This window comes from Electrona antarctica, assembly GCF_951216825.1.
Source record: "Electrona antarctica genome assembly, chromosome: 7".
In the NCBI taxonomy this organism is placed as follows: Eukaryota; Metazoa; Chordata; class Actinopteri; order Myctophiformes; family Myctophidae; genus Electrona; species Electrona antarctica.
In genome coordinates, this window is record NC_136812.1 from 15,240,589 (window position 1) to 15,261,822 (window position 21,234).

The 21,234-nt window shown below is 42.8% G+C and overlaps 1 protein-coding gene across 1 annotated transcript; it reads left to right on the forward strand.

The window, feature by feature from the left end:
- The first annotated feature begins 124 nt into the window (after positions 1-124).
- fam20b (FAM20B glycosaminoglycan xylosylkinase) lies at positions 125-20,891 on the forward strand. Its single transcript, XM_079504929.1, has 9 exons — positions 125-339; positions 2,361-2,690; positions 3,465-3,712; positions 4,478-4,564; positions 7,174-7,283; positions 8,016-8,187; positions 10,767-10,958; positions 14,864-14,923; positions 19,423-20,891. Exons 2-9 carry the CDS (start codon positions 2,562-2,564, stop codon positions 19,652-19,654), a joined length of 1,230 nt encoding a protein of 409 aa, XP_079361055.1. The 5' UTR covers positions 125-339; positions 2,361-2,561; the 3' UTR covers positions 19,655-20,891.
- The last annotated feature ends 343 nt before the right edge of the window (positions 20,892-21,234 follow it).

A 21,234-nucleotide genomic window follows, 5' to 3' on the forward strand; every position in this document is an offset into this window, starting at 1 on the left:
CCCTGTTTCAGTCACTTTATCTAAGTAGGGATGGGAATATATACCTGTAATGATCAATGATAATGAAGGAGTCCTGCTGCTTGTTATCACATATGATGCAATAGCGCCACCTAATGGCCGAACCAAAACATTACTGGAAGTAGAGGAAGGAGTGGACGCACCAGGCCAAGGAAGGAATCGAAGGAAAGGGTCGAGGAAAGGGGTCCAACCAAGGGGATGGAGGAGAGAAATGACGAGCCTCGCTGATTATTAACCGGGGAGTAGAAAAAAAATAACTTTCACATTTGGATCGTGCAGCCCATTCTTTCTCGGGAGAATCGCCACTGTCTGGCCGATAAGGTACGTTCAATCCAGGCTAATGTAACATGAGTCAACGGCGTAGCTTTAGCTCTGCTACAGCAGCAAGGTGTTATATGCATACAGAGGTATGCTAAGCTAACTGGCTAACACCAGATGCAATGCGATGCAGCAAGCAAGCAATGATCAAAGATAAATAATGCTGAAACTGTCCAGCAGCTGCATGAGGGAACCCAACAACAGCCGTTTGAAGAGGTTTGCGCCAGTGTGATTTTAAGCAGTCTGTCTGCCGGGTCAATGTAATGTAATGTACAGTAAGCCGACAGCGACGTATAACGACAAAAAGGATATGAGGTATTTTAGGACGTGTTGAAAAGCCTGTCATGAAAGACCGATTGTGCAAAAAGAGTCGGTTGCCTGCGTGGCTATATAGCAGCAGCCGTGTGTGTATTTTCACCCACTAGCTGGTTTAACGCAAGTCGGCTAACAACAGTTGCTGTGAAATTGCCATATTTCGCTACTGTTGTGCAATAACAACACAATAACCAGGACACACACCAGTATGAGGGCACGACACAACAGCATGAATACACCGATCATGTCACTGTCACACTCACACACCACAACAACCAGGAAGCAACCTCAACCTGTGATGCTGGCACAGGCAGGCACACAACACAACATATATCAAGATTCACTATAATGCAGCACATGGTTCTCAAACTTTCAAATCTCAAGGACCTAACCTCTAACCCTGACAGCATACCAATGCATTTGAAGGCTGTCAAAGTTATACGTAAAGGTTCAATTTACGTATAACTAAGAGTCCCTGGACTTTGATGATAATGCGTCCACGTTAGGGCAAGTCAACTGAAGTTCAATGTTATGCAATGCCAACGAGTCTGTTCATGCAGGAACTGGTGATGTTGACAAGACTTCCTGGTTAGCTAATATGTTGATAATATTCTGTGTGATAATGTGGTGTCCCATGACACCACCTGGGTATCACAGAAGTAGCCATGTGAGGGGCAGATGTGTGCAACGTTTTACGTTCATTTATGTCCTAATTATAGCAGTGGTTGGTCCTCGATCTAGGTTGATTGATAGTTAATAGTTCATTATGTGCAAGTAGATTCAACAAGAGAAGATAAAATAGGAATGGCTATTTTGATCAGTTTCACTTTTATATCTAGACTGAAGAAATTCTGGACCAATGACAAACCATATTGGAATAATAAATCATGCCTATTGCCTAATATCAAAAATGTCAGATTGGCTTCCCACTCCCAGAGATGATAGAGATACTGTAGAATTGTAGATCTCTGTTAAATACTTTTTAGCTTAAGGACATGTCTCGGATCTGGTTCCCTGAAACTGCAGTAGACGGGGACTGGGGTCGATAGACATAGACAAGACAGACAGACAGACTGCTGTTCCCTCAGAGAGAGAGATGGTGATATTCTTACCTGAAACAAGATAGTAACTTTGAATGAGTTGGAACAGTCTGGCAACCTGAATGCTTTGATACATTACGGTCATACGGTCATGGACCGAAGAAAGTTATGTTATTTCTTATTCTTATATACTGAATATACTTATTTTGGTTTACACCGTTGATGAGGATAAGAATTTCAGTGCCTGCAATGCTGCCACACCTGTATTGTGACTAAGTGCAAATGACAACAATAAAAACCTTAAGCATGCTGGAAGAATCTTGTGTGTAGAACAGGTTAATAAGAGTTTGTTGTGTGTAGAACAGGTTAATAAGAGTTTGTTGTGTGTAGAACAGGTTAATAAGAGGAGTACCACTGAATGTAGACTCAGTTGCAGATACACAAACCGTGTATATGCAACACCACGGTTAGCAGTTACATATGCTGGGGAAGCTGTTTGCTGCAGTACTGGGTCATAGCCTTCCCTAAGGGGAAACAGGCAAGAGGGGCAGCAGATCAATCGGCATTTTCCCTGCATTTAACTGACGGCACGTCTTTTATCTCTCTCTCTTCTCTTCCCCCACACTAACCTTTTCATCCCACTTGCCTGCCTCGTTCTCTCCTTCCCAGGAGGGTGCTCTCTCTGTTACCCTGGCCATAGCTCCAACGAGAGGCAGAGGAGCTCGGGGCTCAGTTTGTCAGAGGTGCCCGTCTGGCGGAGCGCAGGTGAGGGGGGAAGGTTGCAGAGGCCATGCACCTGGGGTGAGGAAGGCTCGCTGCGGTGGATACACACAGTGCAGGGGTGAGGGGTCAGGGCTGGTTTCTGCAGAGATGAAGCTCAAACAGCGTGTGGTGGTGCTGTGTGCCGTGCTTCTCCTGCTGGGCCTCGCCAAGATCTTCCTGCTGGATGGAGGGGAGGGCTCCGCGGCCAGCCGACGAGACCTGCGGGCCTTCCGTAAGGTCAGTAGTGCTTCTCTCTGATTTTTGGTCACTACCAGGCATTTCGCTATCCCGGAGCGCCTGGTAGGGATGGGACGATAATAGTTATTGTTTATGGTAATTATTACCGCTCACAATAATTGTAATTGTATTGTGGATATATTAATTTATCGTAAAATTGTCATCCATCATACAACTAGTGAACTAGGATGATTGAGCTTTTGTTGAGCTGCAAATTCAGTACCACAGACCTGTAAAGAGAGCATTTGGTACACTCTTATTTCACTCCACACAAATCGATTTACCAAAACGTAGCAGATGTGTGTGAGCACAGACTAACAATTTCTGGTAGTTCTGATAACCAGAACCCCTCGCTCAAAGCTAACTGTCATCAGTCAGTCAAGTGTTTGCGTGTGAGCTGAATCACACATTGATGGCAGTGAAATATTAATGATTCCGATTGTGTGCAAGGAAGGACTCGCATCTCAAATGAGGACATGACATTTATGTTTAATACATATACTTGGACGTAAGATAAGATGCTGTTGCATGCATGCATGTTGTGAGCTATTGTCGGCACACAATACCGTTGACCGTTTAATTCAAGCTTTATCCCAAAACAGAATACATACTGTATGTGTGTATGCCCGCCCAACACAAATAATCACTGCCGAATGTACTCCCAGGACCTGATATTTCCCCCAGCACTACACTGACTATGTATGTATGTATCGGTGCATGTACCCAAGACTTCTGCCTCAAATCTCATTACCTATACCTGATGTGTGTTGGCAGATGGAAGCTGGTCTTACTCTCTCCCGTGGCGCTCGTCTCACCCACACACTCCAGTCGCCCTGGGAGATTGCGAGCCAATGGGTCGGGCCCCGGGAGGTTTACCCGGAGGAGACCCCAGAACTGGCTGCTGTGCTCACTTCCTTGAGCACTGCCAAGATAGAGCGTGCAGACGTGGGTTACAAAGGAACCCAGCTGAAAGCTCTGCTAGTGCTGGAGGGTGGACAGAAGGTGGTCTTCAAGCCCAAGAGGTCAGCTGTGGTATTGTACTTAGGGATGGGACGATAATCTTTATTATTGTGAAATTCTAATCCGTCATACACTAGGATGAATTGGCTCTTATTGAGCTGCAAATTCAGTACCACTTAAACCGTCTGTACTTGAAAAAACTGAGCTGTAAGGAGTGCATTTGGTACGCTCTTATTTCACTCTAGTCTACACACAATTGCAGATCTACATAAATAGGGATGAAGTTAAAGTTTTAAGCATATTTTGATTATCGTGATAATATCGTTAATCACAATAATGTTTGCCACAATAATCATAACATGTGGTCCCATCCCTAATTGTACTGTTAATAAAGACTATTGCATGTGTAGAGATCACACACACAAACACACACACACACATATGTACATACAGTACTGTGAATTTATATTCAAAGAATGAAGTGCTTTGACTTAAGTATCACAGGTGATATGGAATTATAGTATTATACAGTACTACAATTTACAGTTAAGCTGTTTAGTTTATCCAGAGCGACTTGGAGTAAGGCAAGCAAGTAAACTAACACATTCATCAAATGCAGAGAGACAGTGTAGCTTCTCAGTGATCTGGGATCATAGGTAAACCAAGAATCTAGCATCAGATTAAGCGATATATCAAAAAATAATGATCTGTACATTGAAACTATAGGATGCCAGGTACCTGTTATTAAAGACATGCCTTAAACTAAACGCATACATACTTAAAGAGATCAGTGTGTAATTGTAGCCGTCCCCTTTTTTGTCCGCCAGGTATAGCAGAGAGTATGTGGTGGAAGGGGAGCCGTATGCAGGTTATGACAGACACAATGCTGAGGTGGCTGCTTTTCACCTGGACAGGTAGGACATCCTCTTCATTTGCCCAGTACCCGTCTCTTCTTATGCATGTGGTTCGTTATTGAATTCATATGATACTTAAAGCAGTGATTCCTAAACCTGTGAGCCCCAAATTATTGGCAAAACACTAAGATTGATAATATAGCATTAATTGAAAATAAAGCTACGTGGGAATTTTCTATTATTTTAATTAAAACCTTGATAATTTTGTTTACTGATGAATAGGAACTTAAAGTATACTACGTACTTTTGTTCCATTAATCCATGCTGGAACACAGTCAATTGATTGACGATCATTAAAACAAAGTTACTGTGAGAGCGTATACGCGGCCCACCCATCTAACCACTTAATTTGGCTGACCACTTGGCTGCCGTGTTTAAGTGGTCAGCCAAATGGCAGCTGAATGACTGCGATGTTAAGTGTTTGGCCGCGAACGCTTTCAAGATTTTCAAGTGGGCCCTGAACCAGAAAAGGTTGTGAAATCAACTGCTGCCCTAGAGGCGCACTCAGCCAGTGTATGCTGTTAGGGTTGTTAGATCAACTGCTGCCCTAGAGGTGCACTCAGCCAGTGTATGCTGTTAGGGTTGTTAGATCAACGGCTGCCCTAGAGGTGCACTCAGCCAGTGTATGCTGTTAGGGCTGTTAGATCAACTGCTGCCCTAGAGGTGCACTCAGCCAGTGTATGCTGTTAGGGTTGTTAGATCAACTGCTGCCCTAGAGGTGCACTCAGCCAGTGTATGCTGTTAGGGCTGTTAGATCAACTGCTGCCCTAGAGGTGCACTCAGCCAGTGTATGCTGTTAGGGTTGTTAGATCAACTGCTGCCCTAGAGGTGCACTCAGCCAGTGTATGCTGTTAGGGTTGTTAGATCAAGGGTTCCCAAACCTTTCAGGCCGCGAGCCCCCAAAAGACCCGCACCCCCACCTTGACAAGCACTTGGAATTGTAGGCAATATTACATAGTTTGACCCGGTTCCACAGATAATATTGTGAATATTATTTGTCTAATTTTGTATTCAAAAGGTCTTAAAAACGCTGTGGGCACTGGCGGCGTGTTTCCTCCTCCGCGTCATCAGTGCCCATACCCGAGGCGGGGTTGGCGAAAGGGCCTTTCTGTGTGGAGTTTGCATGTTCTCCCCGTGTCCCCTAGGGTAGGTACCCTCACAAAAAACATGCAGTAATCCTGGTCTCTAAACTGCCTCCCCCTGGCCAGCCGGGGCGCCTGATGGAGGGGAAAGGAACTGGTTGGAATAACGTGTTCCTTCCACGCGCTACGTCCAACCAGGGAAACTCCCCCCTGTCAGGTGTAAAGGAGCAACTTGGACACTCAGGCATGAAGGAAACATGAGTTCAAGTCCGTTGCTCTCCCCATGTCCCCCATATATGGGGACTAGGTTGGCGGAGGGTGTGTAGAGCCCAGGATCACATTAGATAATTGACACACGGGTGAAAAATGGGTTACAAAATTGTGGGATAAACACCTATTTGTTTACTGTTGAGCCCCCAACCCCCAGTTTGGGAACCATTGTGTTAGATGATGATCAAACACTAATTGTGTTTAAAAAAAGAAGAACAAAAAAAGCAGTCAAAAATGGGAGATTTTATATTTGAGTATTGTCGGGTCGGTGTGTTTCTGTATAGCATTTGTCTTCCTTTCAACTTCTGTTGCATTTTAACACCTCTGTTGAAAACGGACGTCAGTACGATTATGCTGTTACTTGACAGTCACATAATGCTGTTACTCTCCAATCACCTGCCATGCTCTTGCTATCTGCAGTCCAAGAGGTGTGTGTGTGCAGAAGCAGAAGTCCAAAGCTCAAGGGGTTTTTTGAGGGGCACTAGCCCCTCCTGTGACCAGCTCTGTGTGTTTGTGTGTACCCCATAGCGATGATTTGATTGGCTGAGCATCCCATAGTGATGATTTGATTGGCTGAGCACGTAGTACGTATTGAGGATAAAAAGTCAGATAGAAAATACGGAAAAGTGAGGACGCAAATTTTGATTGGCCGGAATGAGATGATGTATGATTATGTATGCTGATAAGAGGACCCCTCACTTCACACAGGTGTGATCATTTGTATTATTGTCACACACTTAACATACAATAACTGTATACACTGTATACAATGGTTATAACATTGTAGGTAATGACATCATTGTACCTTGAGTTTCTTAAACAACTTGGATAACAATAAAAAAAAAAAGTTAAAATTGTAATGGTGAATAAAAATATTAGGCTGAATGGAGGTGTGACTTTGTAGTCCAGGAAGGAAGTGAGACCACATTTTCACGACACATAAACACCCCAGGAAAGTGTTTCTTGTGTCCTAAACACCATTAAAAATAAGTTCTGGTTGCAGAAGGGGTGAAGTGGCCCTTTAACTAAAAGATGATTATGCACTGATTAATACAGTATGATCAGCTTCTATTTAATCTGGTTAAAAAAAATACTAGTAAAAGAATGAATATCTTCAGAAACAAATCAAAACACGGAGGTTCACATTCAGAAATAAAAGTCTTTATTATTCCATATATTCCTCAAGATTGACAGACAAAAAAAATCCAGCCTTGGTCAGTGTACCTTCAGAAACAAACCATTCTGCTTGTCCCACAGGATCCTGGGGTTCAGGAGAGCTCCTCTGGTAATGGGGAGGTACGTCAACCTGCGCACCGAGATCAAACCTGTGGCCACTGATCAGCTGTTGAGCACGTTTCTTATGCAGGGTTAGTATCTCTTGCTCTCTTTCTTGACTTATTTTTTGCTTTCCTTCTCTGCTTCCAGTCTTTTGCTTTGCTCCCATTTTCTCTCTCTCTCTCTCTCTCTCTCTTTTTTGTCCACACCGTTGAGCGGGCTTTCAATGCCTGCAATGTTGCCACAGCTGTGGACGTGAAAGTCAAAAGCCGGAGACTTCTCTCTTTCTACTCTCTCCCTGCTTACCTTCTCGTGCCACATTCTGAAAGATGACACTTACTTGAGTAAACTGACGTACAACCAGAACGTTTTACAACCATGTCCTGTTTGCTGACTGCGTGGCAGTTCCTTGTCACTCGCTTGCAAAGCATAAACATTGAAATGACGGAGACATTTTAACTCACAGCATGCGACTTTTAGAGGCCACATGCCTAAAGGGGCTAGAAGTGAGTTAATATTAGGTTAGGCATTGAGTGTGTTGTTTCTAGGGTCAGGTGGAAACCGCATTTGTCCAAAACTGTTACTTTTCATGATTCAAATGGCAAATGTAGCAGTTTTACAAACTCAAAACGAGCTTGTAGATCTGCTACTTTTGATGCTTTTGTGCGACGCTGTAGTATGATCAAGTAGGGTGTTATAATATGGAGATAAGAGTTGACTGCTCGACAGCGACGTTATGTTATGAACACACGTTCTGTCTCTCACCGTCTTCCCCTGTCTGTCTGTCTGTCTGTCTGTCTCTCTGTCTGTCTGTCCGTCTCTAGGTAATAACACGTGTTTCTATGGGAAGTGTTACTACTGCAGAGACACTGAGCCAGCGTGTGCGGAGGGAGAGAACATGGAGGGCTCGCTGACCCTGTGGCTACCTGACGTCTGGCCCCTGCAGAAACACAGGCACCCCTGGGGACGCACGTACAGAGAGGGCAAGCTGGCCAGGTGGGTTCTGGTCTCTACCTGTGTACATTTGTTTATGGGTCGCGAGTAAATATTCCTCTTTTTTGTTTTTGTTTCCTACATTTATAAAATAAAATATATTATTTCAAAAGATTACAAATGTTCAAACAAAGACAATCAATTAAAACAATTCCAACATTTCTTCTAATTTATTTCATGAATAAAATAAAGAAAATGTAAATTTCCTTTTTTTAAGAGTTATTGAAAATAGCAGATACCGGTATGTGAGCTTGTAGATCTACTTTTTTTCACTAGTTGTGGGTCAAGTCATGAAGGAAAAACACGCCCGGAGGCAGGGCTCACCTGCTGTGTGTGTTGTATTGATTGTCTGGACTATAGCATGTGTCACATTCATTCACATACTTTTATCAGACTATGCCAATTAGTGTGTGATGCAATATACGTATTGCATCATATACGTATGTAAATAATAGCCATCGCCTACAAGACCGGCAACACAATGGCTTTGACTGCTGAGGGTGGCTCTGACGCTGTACAAATCAACTTTCCAAACAGATAAGCTAAATAGATATCTGTTATCGTCATTTCCCCCTCTTTCATCCCTGATAAAACACAAAGCACTTGAGGCGTTTGTCCCCATGAGATTTGAGTAAGTTACACCCACTGTGTTTGCAAATGGAGGAAGGAGAATCGTCAGCTGGGCTGGGGAATGTTCTTTCAACACAAATTCTGTTCTTTCTCGGATAAGACCACACAATGTATAACTTCTACCCCAAACGGGTAATTTGTTCATTAAAAACTTTGGCACACACTTTGGTGCTGTCCTTGGAAATGCCAGTAATTTCAGGGTGTGTCTGCTGAGCATGTGCAGCACATCCCTCCGTGAGTCCCGTCATGCTTTAAATCATCAATAATAAATCTGGTGCCAAAAAAAGGAGTAAAGTCAATGTTCTAAAATGACCGGTGGTCTGTAGCACTCACACCCATAGTGAGCAAATGCTTTGAGAAACGTGTCAGAGAGCAGCAAGCTGCTACTCACACTCGACCCCGGCCTATTCGCCTGCCACGCTGTAAACGTCAGTAAAACTCGCAGAATCATCACAGATCTGAGCCATTACAACCATGGACCGTATCAGATGTTGCCAGGAAGTGGCTGCAGTATGTAGCCTCAGACTCTACTGGCAGCAGCAGACGTGAATGAGCTGACCAAGGAAAAAGCAAGGCTTGGGGAGTGCTACTGTGTCCCCTCTTCCCGTGTTGGGTGTATACAGAATATTGTCACTGTCGGGCAGAAACCTCCTATCTCCATATTTTAACTTCTTGTGTAATGCGACACGTTTTGAGCTCGTTTCCAACCGACAGAGACGATTTGGTGTGCCTAATTTGTATATATGTCAATTTTCTATCTGTTTTTATTTAAGTTATATTATTACTTATGCTGCTGTGATATCTGAATAAGCCAAACAAAACCACGTTTTACTCTTATGTACCCGTGCACAAGATGTAACCGTAAAGACTACCGCAAATGTTGGAACGACAATGTGTCCATTTCAGCACATCATGAAATAGTGATACGATGCAAATGGGAGACGGCGGTGTTGTCTTCCGTGGAAACTCATGCCAAGCCTCGCCAATCTGAAAATTGAGCAGCACTTACAGCTGGCACAGCGGTGCCTCCTTCCTACAATAAGAGCATTGGCAGAGAATCAATTACATTGGCTTCTCATGTGTGCTGCCTTCTCACATGGCAGAACGCTGAGGTCAGGGGCAAAAATAGGAGTGTTCCGTACTATCTGCACCATGCTTATAGGGCTTAAGTAGCGAATTAGTTCTAGAAGTAATTGTTTCTCTAATATCTACCATAGCACAGTGCTGCTGACTCGTGCCTATAGTATTGGTAAATGAACCACCCTGCTCAGTCCAGATAACATTTTATCCTGTTGGATTAATTTAATATACTTGTATATGTATCAAATATCCAATGTTTGTGGCCATCAAGGAATCCCTTTCAAATAAGCGGCACATTATGGGGGAAATGCGGTTTCGTATTCTATAAATGCCTGTTAAGTTTCACTTTCGTAGCTAATGACTTGGCGTTTAAAATGAAAGGCTTTGCTCTGAAACTGAAGCCTGAAACAGAAGTTGATAACGAGACAACTTGAGAAACCAGAGACACAATGATGAACCCTGCCAATTTAATTGACCCCAAGGCCTTTCCTCTAGCACCACCCTTACCATTTCATTTTACACATCTCTAAAAGATTTGCTAGACTGTCATCCATGAAATTACCTTTCTAGAATGTTGTTGTAGTGTTAATTTCGTCGACTACAACTGTGTGTTGTAAGCTATTTTCGGTTATTAGTTACGTATTTCAGTCTTCCAGAAAACCCTAATGATCTCAGATATGTCATAACCGCAATCGTTAATGCCTCAATCTGCAATTTCTTAGCTGTATGGCTACCAAAACACATGGCGCTAGTGTGTGTGGTGACTCATTTCACGCTGTTTCACAAATTACATACACACATGTATACACATGCACATTCAGTCGTTATATTTGCTTTTGCTTTTGTGTGTGTGTGTGCACGTGCGTGCTTAGGTGGGAGTATGACGAGAGCTACTGCGATGCGGTGAAGAAGATGCCCCCGTACGACGCGGGGCCCAGGCTGCTGGACGTCATCGACACGGCCATCTTTGATTACCTCATCGGGAACGCTGACCGCCACCACTACGAGAGCTTCCAGGACGACGGGGGAGCGAGCATGCTCATCCTCTTAGACAACGCCAAGAGGTCAACACACACACACACACACACTGTATATTGTCTATATATTTAGTTTTAGTCCTCATAGCTTAGTTTTTATTTAGTTTTCATCAGTGAAAATAGGTAGTCACAGTAGTCATTTAGCCAACAAAGGTTAAGTTCATACATTGCACATCTGTCCATTAGTCCATCAAACAGACTACAGTCAAATGTCTCTGGTTCGTGCAGTGTTTAGACTTTAGAGTACAGCTCTGAGCTCTGGCATAAAAACTATTCCTTCGTCTGTTTGTTTTTGCTTTGATGGCCCTATAGCGCCTTCCTGAGGGCAGTGGTTCAAACAAGTAGTGCAGTGACCTGGGTGGGATGAGCATAGACCAAGGGGCCAGTGAGGCTATTCAACGTTGAAGCTCTCCTCCCTAGTGGTAGGAGGAGGGACTACAGGCGGACCCGTGGATTAATGACCGGGAAACCCCGTGCAGCTGGGCTTTAACATTGAGCGCTCGGTTGCACTTCCGCATTTGACCACCAAAGTTTGGTGGTCAAATGCGGAAGTAGACGTTCTGAGACGGTACTTCCGGCATTCTTCCGGGTGCTTCAAAACGCCACTGAGCAACTTCCACTGACATGAATAGCTGGGGGGGGGCGGAGCTTCGCGCCAGTTCAGTCTCTATCCTTTTATATACTCTATGGCATAGACATATAAACGTAGACGCCCTTTCCGGCTCTGAGGCGCGTGTCACAATTGAAGGCACAATTTTCCCGAGATTCCTTGCAAAGCATTTGCCTTCAATGAGCACTTCCGCGTGCGTAACATGAGTCCCGGAAAAGACGTGCTGTGATTGGCCAGTAGTCACTTGAGTGACAGCAAGAGACATGGAGGAGTCGCATGAGTGATGTCACTTGGGCAGCGACGCAGCGTGCCTTCAGCAAATGCCTTCAGCACTTCTAAATAAGAAAGCTGCGGAGAACTGTTGCTTTGTGTTTTCTGTTAGTAATCCCCCCTGGCTCTGATTGTTGTATTGTTGTATTAATGATACAACAATTACTACAATTACTAACAAACAAATACTACAGTGTGTTTGTTTGTCTTGTTTCGTATTGTAATGTATTGTCATGACTGTTATAAAGATTTGTTAAAAAAAGAAAAAAGCCTTCAGCACTGCACTTCCGCTTGACTTCCTGCCTTCATTGGGAGACACGTCACTCCAATGAACTGCAGCGGCCAGTGAGGCATCTATTTTTTAAATATCTATGAGGATGAGTCCCTGAGGATGAAGTGTTGGCTCTTCTGACAAAAGAGGTCCTCCAGAGATGGAAGAGGCCATCTATTGATTATCTGAGCTGTGTTTATGATGCCCTGAAGTGCCTTTCTTTCTGCCACCGTGCAGCTGGAAAACCACAGGGGAATGCCGTAGCTCCGCGGAACTCGTTTTCCTCAGTACTCTCAGAAAATACAGTCTCTCTCTGTCTGTTGACCTTTTGGTGCAGTGGTGTTTGTTTTCCAGGTCAGGTTCTCTGGGATGTTCATGACCTGGAAGCTAAAGTCGGAGACTCTCCACCCCCTCTCCAGCAGCTTTATACAAATACAAGCACAGCAGCTTTATGCCATAAACTGTTAGGTCCGTCATAAGTAAAATCTTAAAAGTCTGTTGTCGAATCCATAATAATTTATACAATATGTGTTAACCCATTAAGACCTGAGGCGGATTCTACAAATGCCTTCTAATTCAGTAGTTCTAATCTGCTATTTAATAGCCAACACACAAATCTTAAAATGACACAGATTCCCGGTTTTTAATGGGTTAAACTTTAACCCATAATAACTGTTAAAGTAAGAAGTTAGACAAGAAACCAGAAACAAATCATTGAGTAGCATAGATCATCTCTGTCGGTTCTCTGCTCTACATGTAAAGTGTCTTGAGACAACTTGCTGTGATTTGACACTTTAATAAATTGTAATTGAATTGAATCTCTATCTTTAAATCAACAAGCATCATTGTTAAAGATCGTATAAGCCTATGGGATTTTTTTTTAATCATAAATTCCACGCCAAACTAAACCATGACAAGTACGCCAGTACATCATTCTAAAATTGTCCGTTGCTTGCATTGTTAATGTTTCGGTCCAAGGATAATTGGCGTCCCTCGATGGGAGGGAGCTGGATTACATGTTTTGTGGGCAGCACCAGCAGACACTGACAATTACACGGTGCTTGTAATTGTCATTGAGTGATGCCTGTCATTTTCTGTTATTTGTGTGTATGTACTGTATTGGTGTCTGACTAGTACAGTACTGTAGAAAGGAATTTCCCCTTGTGGGACAATAATAATAATAATCTTTATTATTGTCCCTAAGGATATTCGTCTTCACAGTCTGTTCAAACACCCACATCAAAAACAACACAGAGCACATAACACCAGGACAATACAAAAACATGAAGACAATGAAGTCTAAAAAGAGACAGAGACCGTGATGGTGAAGCACACGAGGAAGGCTCTCGTGTGAATATCCACTTCCATGCCCTCCCTATTTTGGGCATGTAATTATAGTCGAAGCATTTTCTTAATCTTAATTCTTGAGTGGTGCTAGCCACTCCTATGCGTAGCTATGTGTGTATGTGTACGTACGTGTATGTACAGTATGTGTGTATGTGTCCTAGGCTAGGGTAACGTGTGGTTCCTGAGGCTACATACAGTACAATATTTGTAATTGTAAAGTGGCATTTTTAAATGAAAACCATCTCCATCCACACAATCATTTTGGCACCTTGACAGTAGTAATCTCTGCCAATGGTATGCCGTCCAAGCCTGAAAATGCATTTCACATCGTTGTAGCCATTTGGCAACATCCACAAAACAGCCTTTGTTGTTGTAGTAGAGCTTAGATTTGTTGGTCCAATATGATCATTTGTTTCCTCACTGTAGCTTCCACTGGAATTCGTTTTCCTAAAATATCTTTTAAATCATTATACATAGTAAAACGAGTTGTACTTGCACTGCAAATATAACTAGTTTTAATTTAATCTGATAAGCGTTAAGGAATCATGAAGTATGGCTTAAACTTGCAATCAGAAATCAGAGAGACGTTCACTTTCTCCGTCCTGGCCTAGTTGGCTTGGCCGAGTTGACTGTCCTAGAAATGTTGTCTTTTATAGTGTGTCCTGGACTCCTGGACCTATAGTATAGTGTGCTTGCTCTGTAGTGCTGCGCCGTGATGGGACTGTGGCTAATGTGTACTGATAGTGAAGTGCAGATAGAGCCTTAACCATTCAAAGCCTGTAGTCTTTTTTCCCGTCTAATATTGAACCAGTTCAGAGTGTTTCCACAGAAAATGAATTGGTTCAGAACTCTAAAAGTTGGTTGGGAACTGTAACCAAAACAATGGCTGCCGGTTCCGTGAAAGCACCACGGTTCACTTCCAACAATCTAGAACCAGTTCTAGAACCTCTAGTTCTTTTGGTGGAAAAGAGGCCGACTTGAGTTTCAACTGTTCCTTAGCTGCTTTTTCCGTCTGCATCAAATATCTTCGACAAAAATAGCCAATCTACAAGCTCACATCATTAAGTATACCTGGTTGGCAGCAACACCCACCTATCCTAGTCCCTCCACCTCAACTCCTTTGTGTGTGTGTACCTATGTCTACCAAAAAGTGATATTTCCAGCATAACATTTATGCTGACCATGTGAACCAAATTATTATTATGTCAAACAAATTAAGGGTGAAATGCTGTAGTGTATTGGGTTATCAAAGATTTACATATAGGGTATTCAACATCTGTGCATGAAGGAAAAACAGTATTCATGCTTGAAAATGTTGTGAAATGTTCTTGAACTTCATGATGAATGAACATATACTGTACAGATCCCTGATGAATTCATGGGGATATGGGGAGGAATAAAGGGCTAACACTTTCTTCTTTATTTTTCATGCAGCTTTGGGAATGCAGCTCTAGACGAACGAAGCATCCTCGCACCTCTCTACCAGTGTTGCATGTGAGTATTCAAACCTATTCCTATCAGGGTTAAACACTACTTTGCTCTATGTCAGTGGTTTTCAAACAGTTTTAATTTCAAGTACCACCACCAGTTTGATATGCATTAGGGTCTAATGCATATCAAACAGGTGTGGTGTGTTTGACTGCATGCACTCAAACTTTGTTGATCATGCGTGACCGTGACGTTATGAAAGCATTTGTAGTTCAGGAAATAAAATATAATTAAAAATATATTTGTTAAATAAAATGGTTTCAAATACATTGTAGCAGCTGTGAGTGTGTGTTGAAAAAGTGTGTTTGTGTGTGTGTGTATGTGTGTGTGTGTGTGTGTGTGTGTGTGTGTGTGTGTGTGTGTGTGTGTATGTATATATATATATATATATATATATACATGCACATGCACACACACACACACACACACACACACACACACACACACACATATATATACTTTGAGAATGAGAACCACTGCTTTAGCGCTTTAGTGTAAGAAAATGTGGACAGTCACGTCGACTGAGTGACATCAGCCATTGGTTTGTGGAGTCCCGTTGTGAAGCCTTGGGTTCGGCAAAATGATCATCATAATGGATATAGATGCTGCCATCGTGGCTCTTTGCAACCAGACGTGATCATATCTGGACGAGAGTGTGGAGCCGGGGAGAAGCATTGCTCCGAAGTGCCCTAGCCTCAACGATCTTACAGGCCTATGCAGAGGCTCAATTTATGTAACTTAGATACCATTTTATGTAGACATAGCACTCTTTAGTATATACACATAGTTTCATTATATAGATAATTCCACTGTCATCTGTAAAACAAGCTGTTCTTAGCTTACGTATGATTCATGATGACTATTTTAATGTATATGATCAGATGTATTACCATGTTTTTGTTCTTGCTTACTGTAAATCGCTCTGGATTAAGAGTGCCTGCTAAATGCCTAGATTGTAAATTGTATGGTACTTGTCAATGGTACACAGCCAATCCACTAGACATATCTATTTTACTCTGACTATCATTTACAAAATAAACATCAGACTTGAACCTGGCAATGGAAAACATAAACTCGGTAGGAAATATTTTCCAAGAAGTGATAACTTGGGTCATTTTCCCATGATGTTGTTCAGCCGGAACCTTTCCAGCTTGATTTGCTCATGTGGTTAATGTCAAAATGTTGTTAATGTGTCTGAACTTGCAGTAAATGTTCTTCTCTATCATTACCAACACCACTTATCTAATCTCTATCTCTATCTCTCTGTCACTCTTTTAACGGCTCCTTTATTGAGGAATGTCATACATTTCCCTCTCTCTGAAAACTGTGGGGGAAGGGCTTCCAAACTGGCCCAAAGAATGATCATGTAACAAATTATTTTTCAATGATGACCGCTGATGGATTTAAAATGAATATAATAATATAAATACTTTAATAGTTACCTAATAGTTATAAAGGACTAAGTATGAGAACCATGAGACCAAAGTTAGACCCAAATGTAGTTCTGTCACTTTAAGAAAACCTTTTTGAGAGAGTTTTAGATGTAAACAACTGAATTGAAAGAAGTAATATACTTACCTTTTGAGTGAAATGCCCTTTAAATGCGTTCCCGGGGGCACGGTGGCACAGTTGGTAGTGCTGTCGCCTCACAGCTAGAAGGTCCTGGGTTCGATTCCCGCTCGGGGCGCTGGTGGCGTGTTTCCTCCTCCGCGTCATCAGTGCCCATACCCGAGGCGGGGTTGGCGAAAGGGCCTTTCTGTGTGGAGTTTGCATGTTCTCCCCGTGTCCCCTAGGGTAGGTACCCTCACAAAAGGCAGACGCAGAAATGAGGAGAGTTAATAATTAAGGTTTTAGGGAATTTACTTGTAGATAGGTCAATTTTACAAGAAATGTGTTTAATTCGGAAATACATTACATATTAATTTACAAATGTCCGATGGGTTCCGAAGTAACTTCTCTGAGGCATTGTTCATGATTTAATAGTGGAAATGACATCAGTTCGTTGTCAGTTTGTTGATATTAGTCCATTGGTCGGGATTTAATTCATGTCCGCGATGTCAGATGAGAAGGTCAGAGTTGGCGATGGCTGGCGAGCCCTGAGTGGTTCAGCGGGCGTGGAGTCGTGGACCCATGTGAAGGAGTCTTCATTGGTCTAGCGAAGATGGTGGTGTCGTAGTGACGTCGCCGTCACAATATGGGACGTCGCCGTCACAATATGGGACGTCTTGTCCCGTTAGATGCGTTGCCCTGGCAACGTGTAGATATTGAAACTCTTTCCCTGACTCTTTCACTGACTAACTGGCTCCGTCCAGGACCAAGGTCAAGTTATCACGAATGGTATTTGATAACACGACAGCTGTGTGCAAACTGATTTTTTTTTAAAAACAGTGCCTGCAGTATCACACCTATAACTGACAGTGAGTGAATCTGGCGACAGAAATATATATTTTGGTCACAAACATGGTGCAAACACCAAAACAGGGCCTAGGCCAAAGTTAAATTTCATTAGGGGGGTGCATGGTGACAAATAATGAGTGACATGGAGAAACCTGACATTTAATTGTGGGCAAACTCAAATCTATCCAACAACCGCTGCTATCTGTAACAGGCCGATGGACACAATGCACCTGCATCAACCAATTAATTAAGCAATCTGCAGTTCTCAGGTTTTTGCATTAGGCCTATTCAAGAAGGCAAAACAAACACACAATGTCCTTTTACAGCAAAGCTGTACAGTACACTAAAGAATATTTTTGAAACAATTGAGGCAAGACATTGGCAATGCAGTGACATAATAATCTCACATGGCACCATGGTGCAGAAAAAGGACAATTTTGTAAGACACCAGAGAGATCATTTGATCAACACTCTTCCCCCCCCCCCCCTTTTTTTTTTAGCGTAAGCAATTCAATTGAAGTTATGTGTTATTTCTAAACCTGCTCACCATTCATTTGCATATGGACTGGACTTATGAGTACTATATCAAGTTGAGGCGAGCAGTGTCTGGCGGGCGCACATATATGAGATGGGCAAATGTCAATGTCACAAGATGTCACTGGTAGGCGCACTAGGCGGTAAACTGAACGGTCCACACCCCTCCTCTGAGACACAGACAATGTAGACAAAAATGGTACCATCTTATAATGACCATTAGTGAGGACCAATTATATGAAGAGTGGTTGAAAATGGGTGAAGTGGTCCTTTAACTGAGACGGTAGCATTTCCACAGACTTTCTTTCTCACATTTCTCTCTTGACTGTCAACAGTGTCGCTTGGCTTTCGCACAGCATTTTAAGTAGGCGGCCGGTTCATACCAGGCTTGAAATGAAACCCATCAGTGGTTCACCTGATATTATCTACATTCTCATCACATCCACCACCTTCCAAATGAAAACTGACCAGAATACCCTATCAGAATCAGAATCAACTTTATATTCACAGTTTTACAGGTATAATAAAGTAGGTGATTTTCATTTATTTCTTTTTTTTTGTAGTTTCCAGGAAAGGGAAGTATGACAGCAATGTACGAGACCCAGGTACTCGGGAAGGGGAAAGCTATTGCTAGGGATAGAATGGTTATACAGTCAATACCATATTTTACCATCAGGATGGTGGTACAATGTACCTATGTTGCAGGCTATGGCTTCAAGATAATTTGTCCCCACAAGTATAGGACTTCTGAACAAACAGGCCCCATCTCAATTCTGTGCATAAAATGTAATGTATTGTGATGCCTCTTGGAACTATGACTGGTAGCCTTTTCTTGTGTAGTTTCAATGTTTTGTGTGATCTGTCTAATATATATTTGTAATTGTGTTTTTTTCCATACAGACAATAAAACATCTATCTAGTATCTAGCAATTCAACTGTAGAGAAGTGGAGCAATGGAGTATTGGCCTTTGTGCAAAAATATTATCATGTGCAAGTGAGACAAGGAAAGTAGCCTGCATACAGTAGATTTCAAGAAAGGGAATAAAAATTATAATTTGTCAAGTGCCTATGCCTTATAAGTAGGTCAGAGAGGTTTATTGTCTGTATCAAACAGAATCTACCATCCGCTCCCAGTACTTACCAGACGACTTGCCGCACCCATGCTGTGCTACTCATACGCTGAGTTGGCAGTCCCCGGGGCGAGTGCTCTACCTACTGAGCTACCCTAGTAGTACCCGGACACTGTGTTATAGACTCCTAGAAAAGTGTGTTGCCTATGTCAACAGCCAGTTGCCTTAACTCTGATAGCACTGATAATCATTACTGCTACCTTCACGGGAAGCATCATTTTTCATTATTTTGGGCCAGTTTGGAAGCCTTTACCCCACATTGTTGTGGTAAGAAGAGAGTGACAGAGGGAGAGGGAGACTGATCGATTGACATGATACGCTTTGGCTGCATTCAAGGAGCTTCATTACTTTTTTACTCTCTTGAAAAGTCCATGGGAAATGTCAAATATTTCCCAAGCAGATGGCAATCACATCAAAACATTGAGTGTGTTCTCTGTGTTCTAGGGTGCGGGTGTCTACATGGAACAGGTTGAACCTGCTGCGGAGCGGGGCTCTGAGCACGGCCCTGCGCCAGGCCTTGGCCTTCGACCCCATTAACCCCATCCTGGCCGAGCCACACATGGCCGCGCTGGACAGGCGTCTGTCAGGGGTCATCGCGACCGTCAAGCAGTGCATGGAGTCCCAGGGGCCCGACAACGCTCTGATCGAGGATCGAATGAACCTGCCCCACCCTTAAAGAGCAAACGACAACAAATAACTATAGTAGGAGTGATGAGAGAAGACCAAGGAAGGGGGCCAGAACTTCGCTTTACCTCCCAATATGCCTCAAAGAAAGGCAAGAGAAGTGGAGAGGAGGCCGACGTAATGAACCATTCTGAGAGCAGGAACCGCCTGGTTTGTAAGAAAACGAAATGGCGGTGTGAATAAAAGGGTTGACGAATGCGTTTCTCACACTGTCACCAGCCAGGGAGGAGTGGAGGAAAAACAATTGCCACGGTTCAAGAGGTGAAAGTATCTTTTGTAAAAGCATTTGAACTCCTCATGTCTGTGGTCCCACGCGCTATAAACTTTCCCTCAGGACTTTTGTGCACTTGGACAGTATCTGCTGTATATCTGAATGCTCCCACGTCTACTATTAACTACTACTGGCTGTGTAATGATAATGCATACATACATGCCTTGTGCCAAAACCTCTGTCATTGTCCAACGTTTTCCCCCAGGGGGAAGCTTAGGCCATAGGACTGAGCTTGAAGAGTTGTCAGAAGAGAAGGGTATGATAATGGCCATATCCCACCAAAACTACCAAGCTCCCGGTGATGATGAAGTAGTAAAAGATACGGGAGAGCGGTACAACAGATTTGGGATTTCGGAACATATTGTTGAGACGGGTGCTCTAGGACTAGGTGACTGAGAAGCAATTGAGAGACGGTCCATCATTTCTTATAGTCCGAAGAGAATGACAATTTGAATTCCACTTTGATGTCAACAAAGATGGTAATGAATCCAACTTGCCCAGCCAGTGTGTACATATGAAACTAACTTGTTAAATAGTCTAAATATGCGAACAATAATGTTATGAAACCGTGTGTGTGTGTGTGTGTGTGTGTGTGTGTGTGTGTGTGTGTGTGTGTGTGTGTGTGTGTGTGTGTGTGTGTGTGTGTGTGTGTGTGTGTGTGTGTGTGTGTGTGTGTGTGTGTGTGTGTGTGTGTGTGTGTGTGTGTGTGTGTGTGTGTGTGTGTGTGTGTGTGTGTGTGTGTGTGTGTGTGTGTGTGTGTGTGTGTGAGTGAGTGAGTGAGTGAGTGAGTGAGTGAGTGAGTGAGTGAGAGTGTGAGAGAGAGCGAGAGAAAGAAAGTGCCATACTGTACAGCGAGAATGCTACTGATGTGAGAGAGGATAATTGGGGGACGATAAAGTCAGATGTATGGCTGGGTACATTTTCAAATATTAAAATAATGTCTATTTAGACAAGGTTTCATCATTGTCATCATTTCTTCCATATGTATGTTTCTGTGCACAAAGCAAAGAACATATAACATGTGCTTTTTTTCAGTGAGGCTAGCTGCCTGCCATTTTATGTGAGACGCACACAAATAATATAAAATAAAACAATTATTGATCACCATTTCCTCTTCCCTTCCATATGAATCAGATTGCAAGACACCATTCCCTTTGGCCTGTGTGTTTTGACCAACGATATGTTATTTACAGGCCTTCTGCTTGGAATTCCCCTTGGATCATATACTTCAGTTACAAATCATCTCTTACCACAAGAGGTCATAGTTTCCACCTGACATTTAATGTACTATCAAAGCCAAC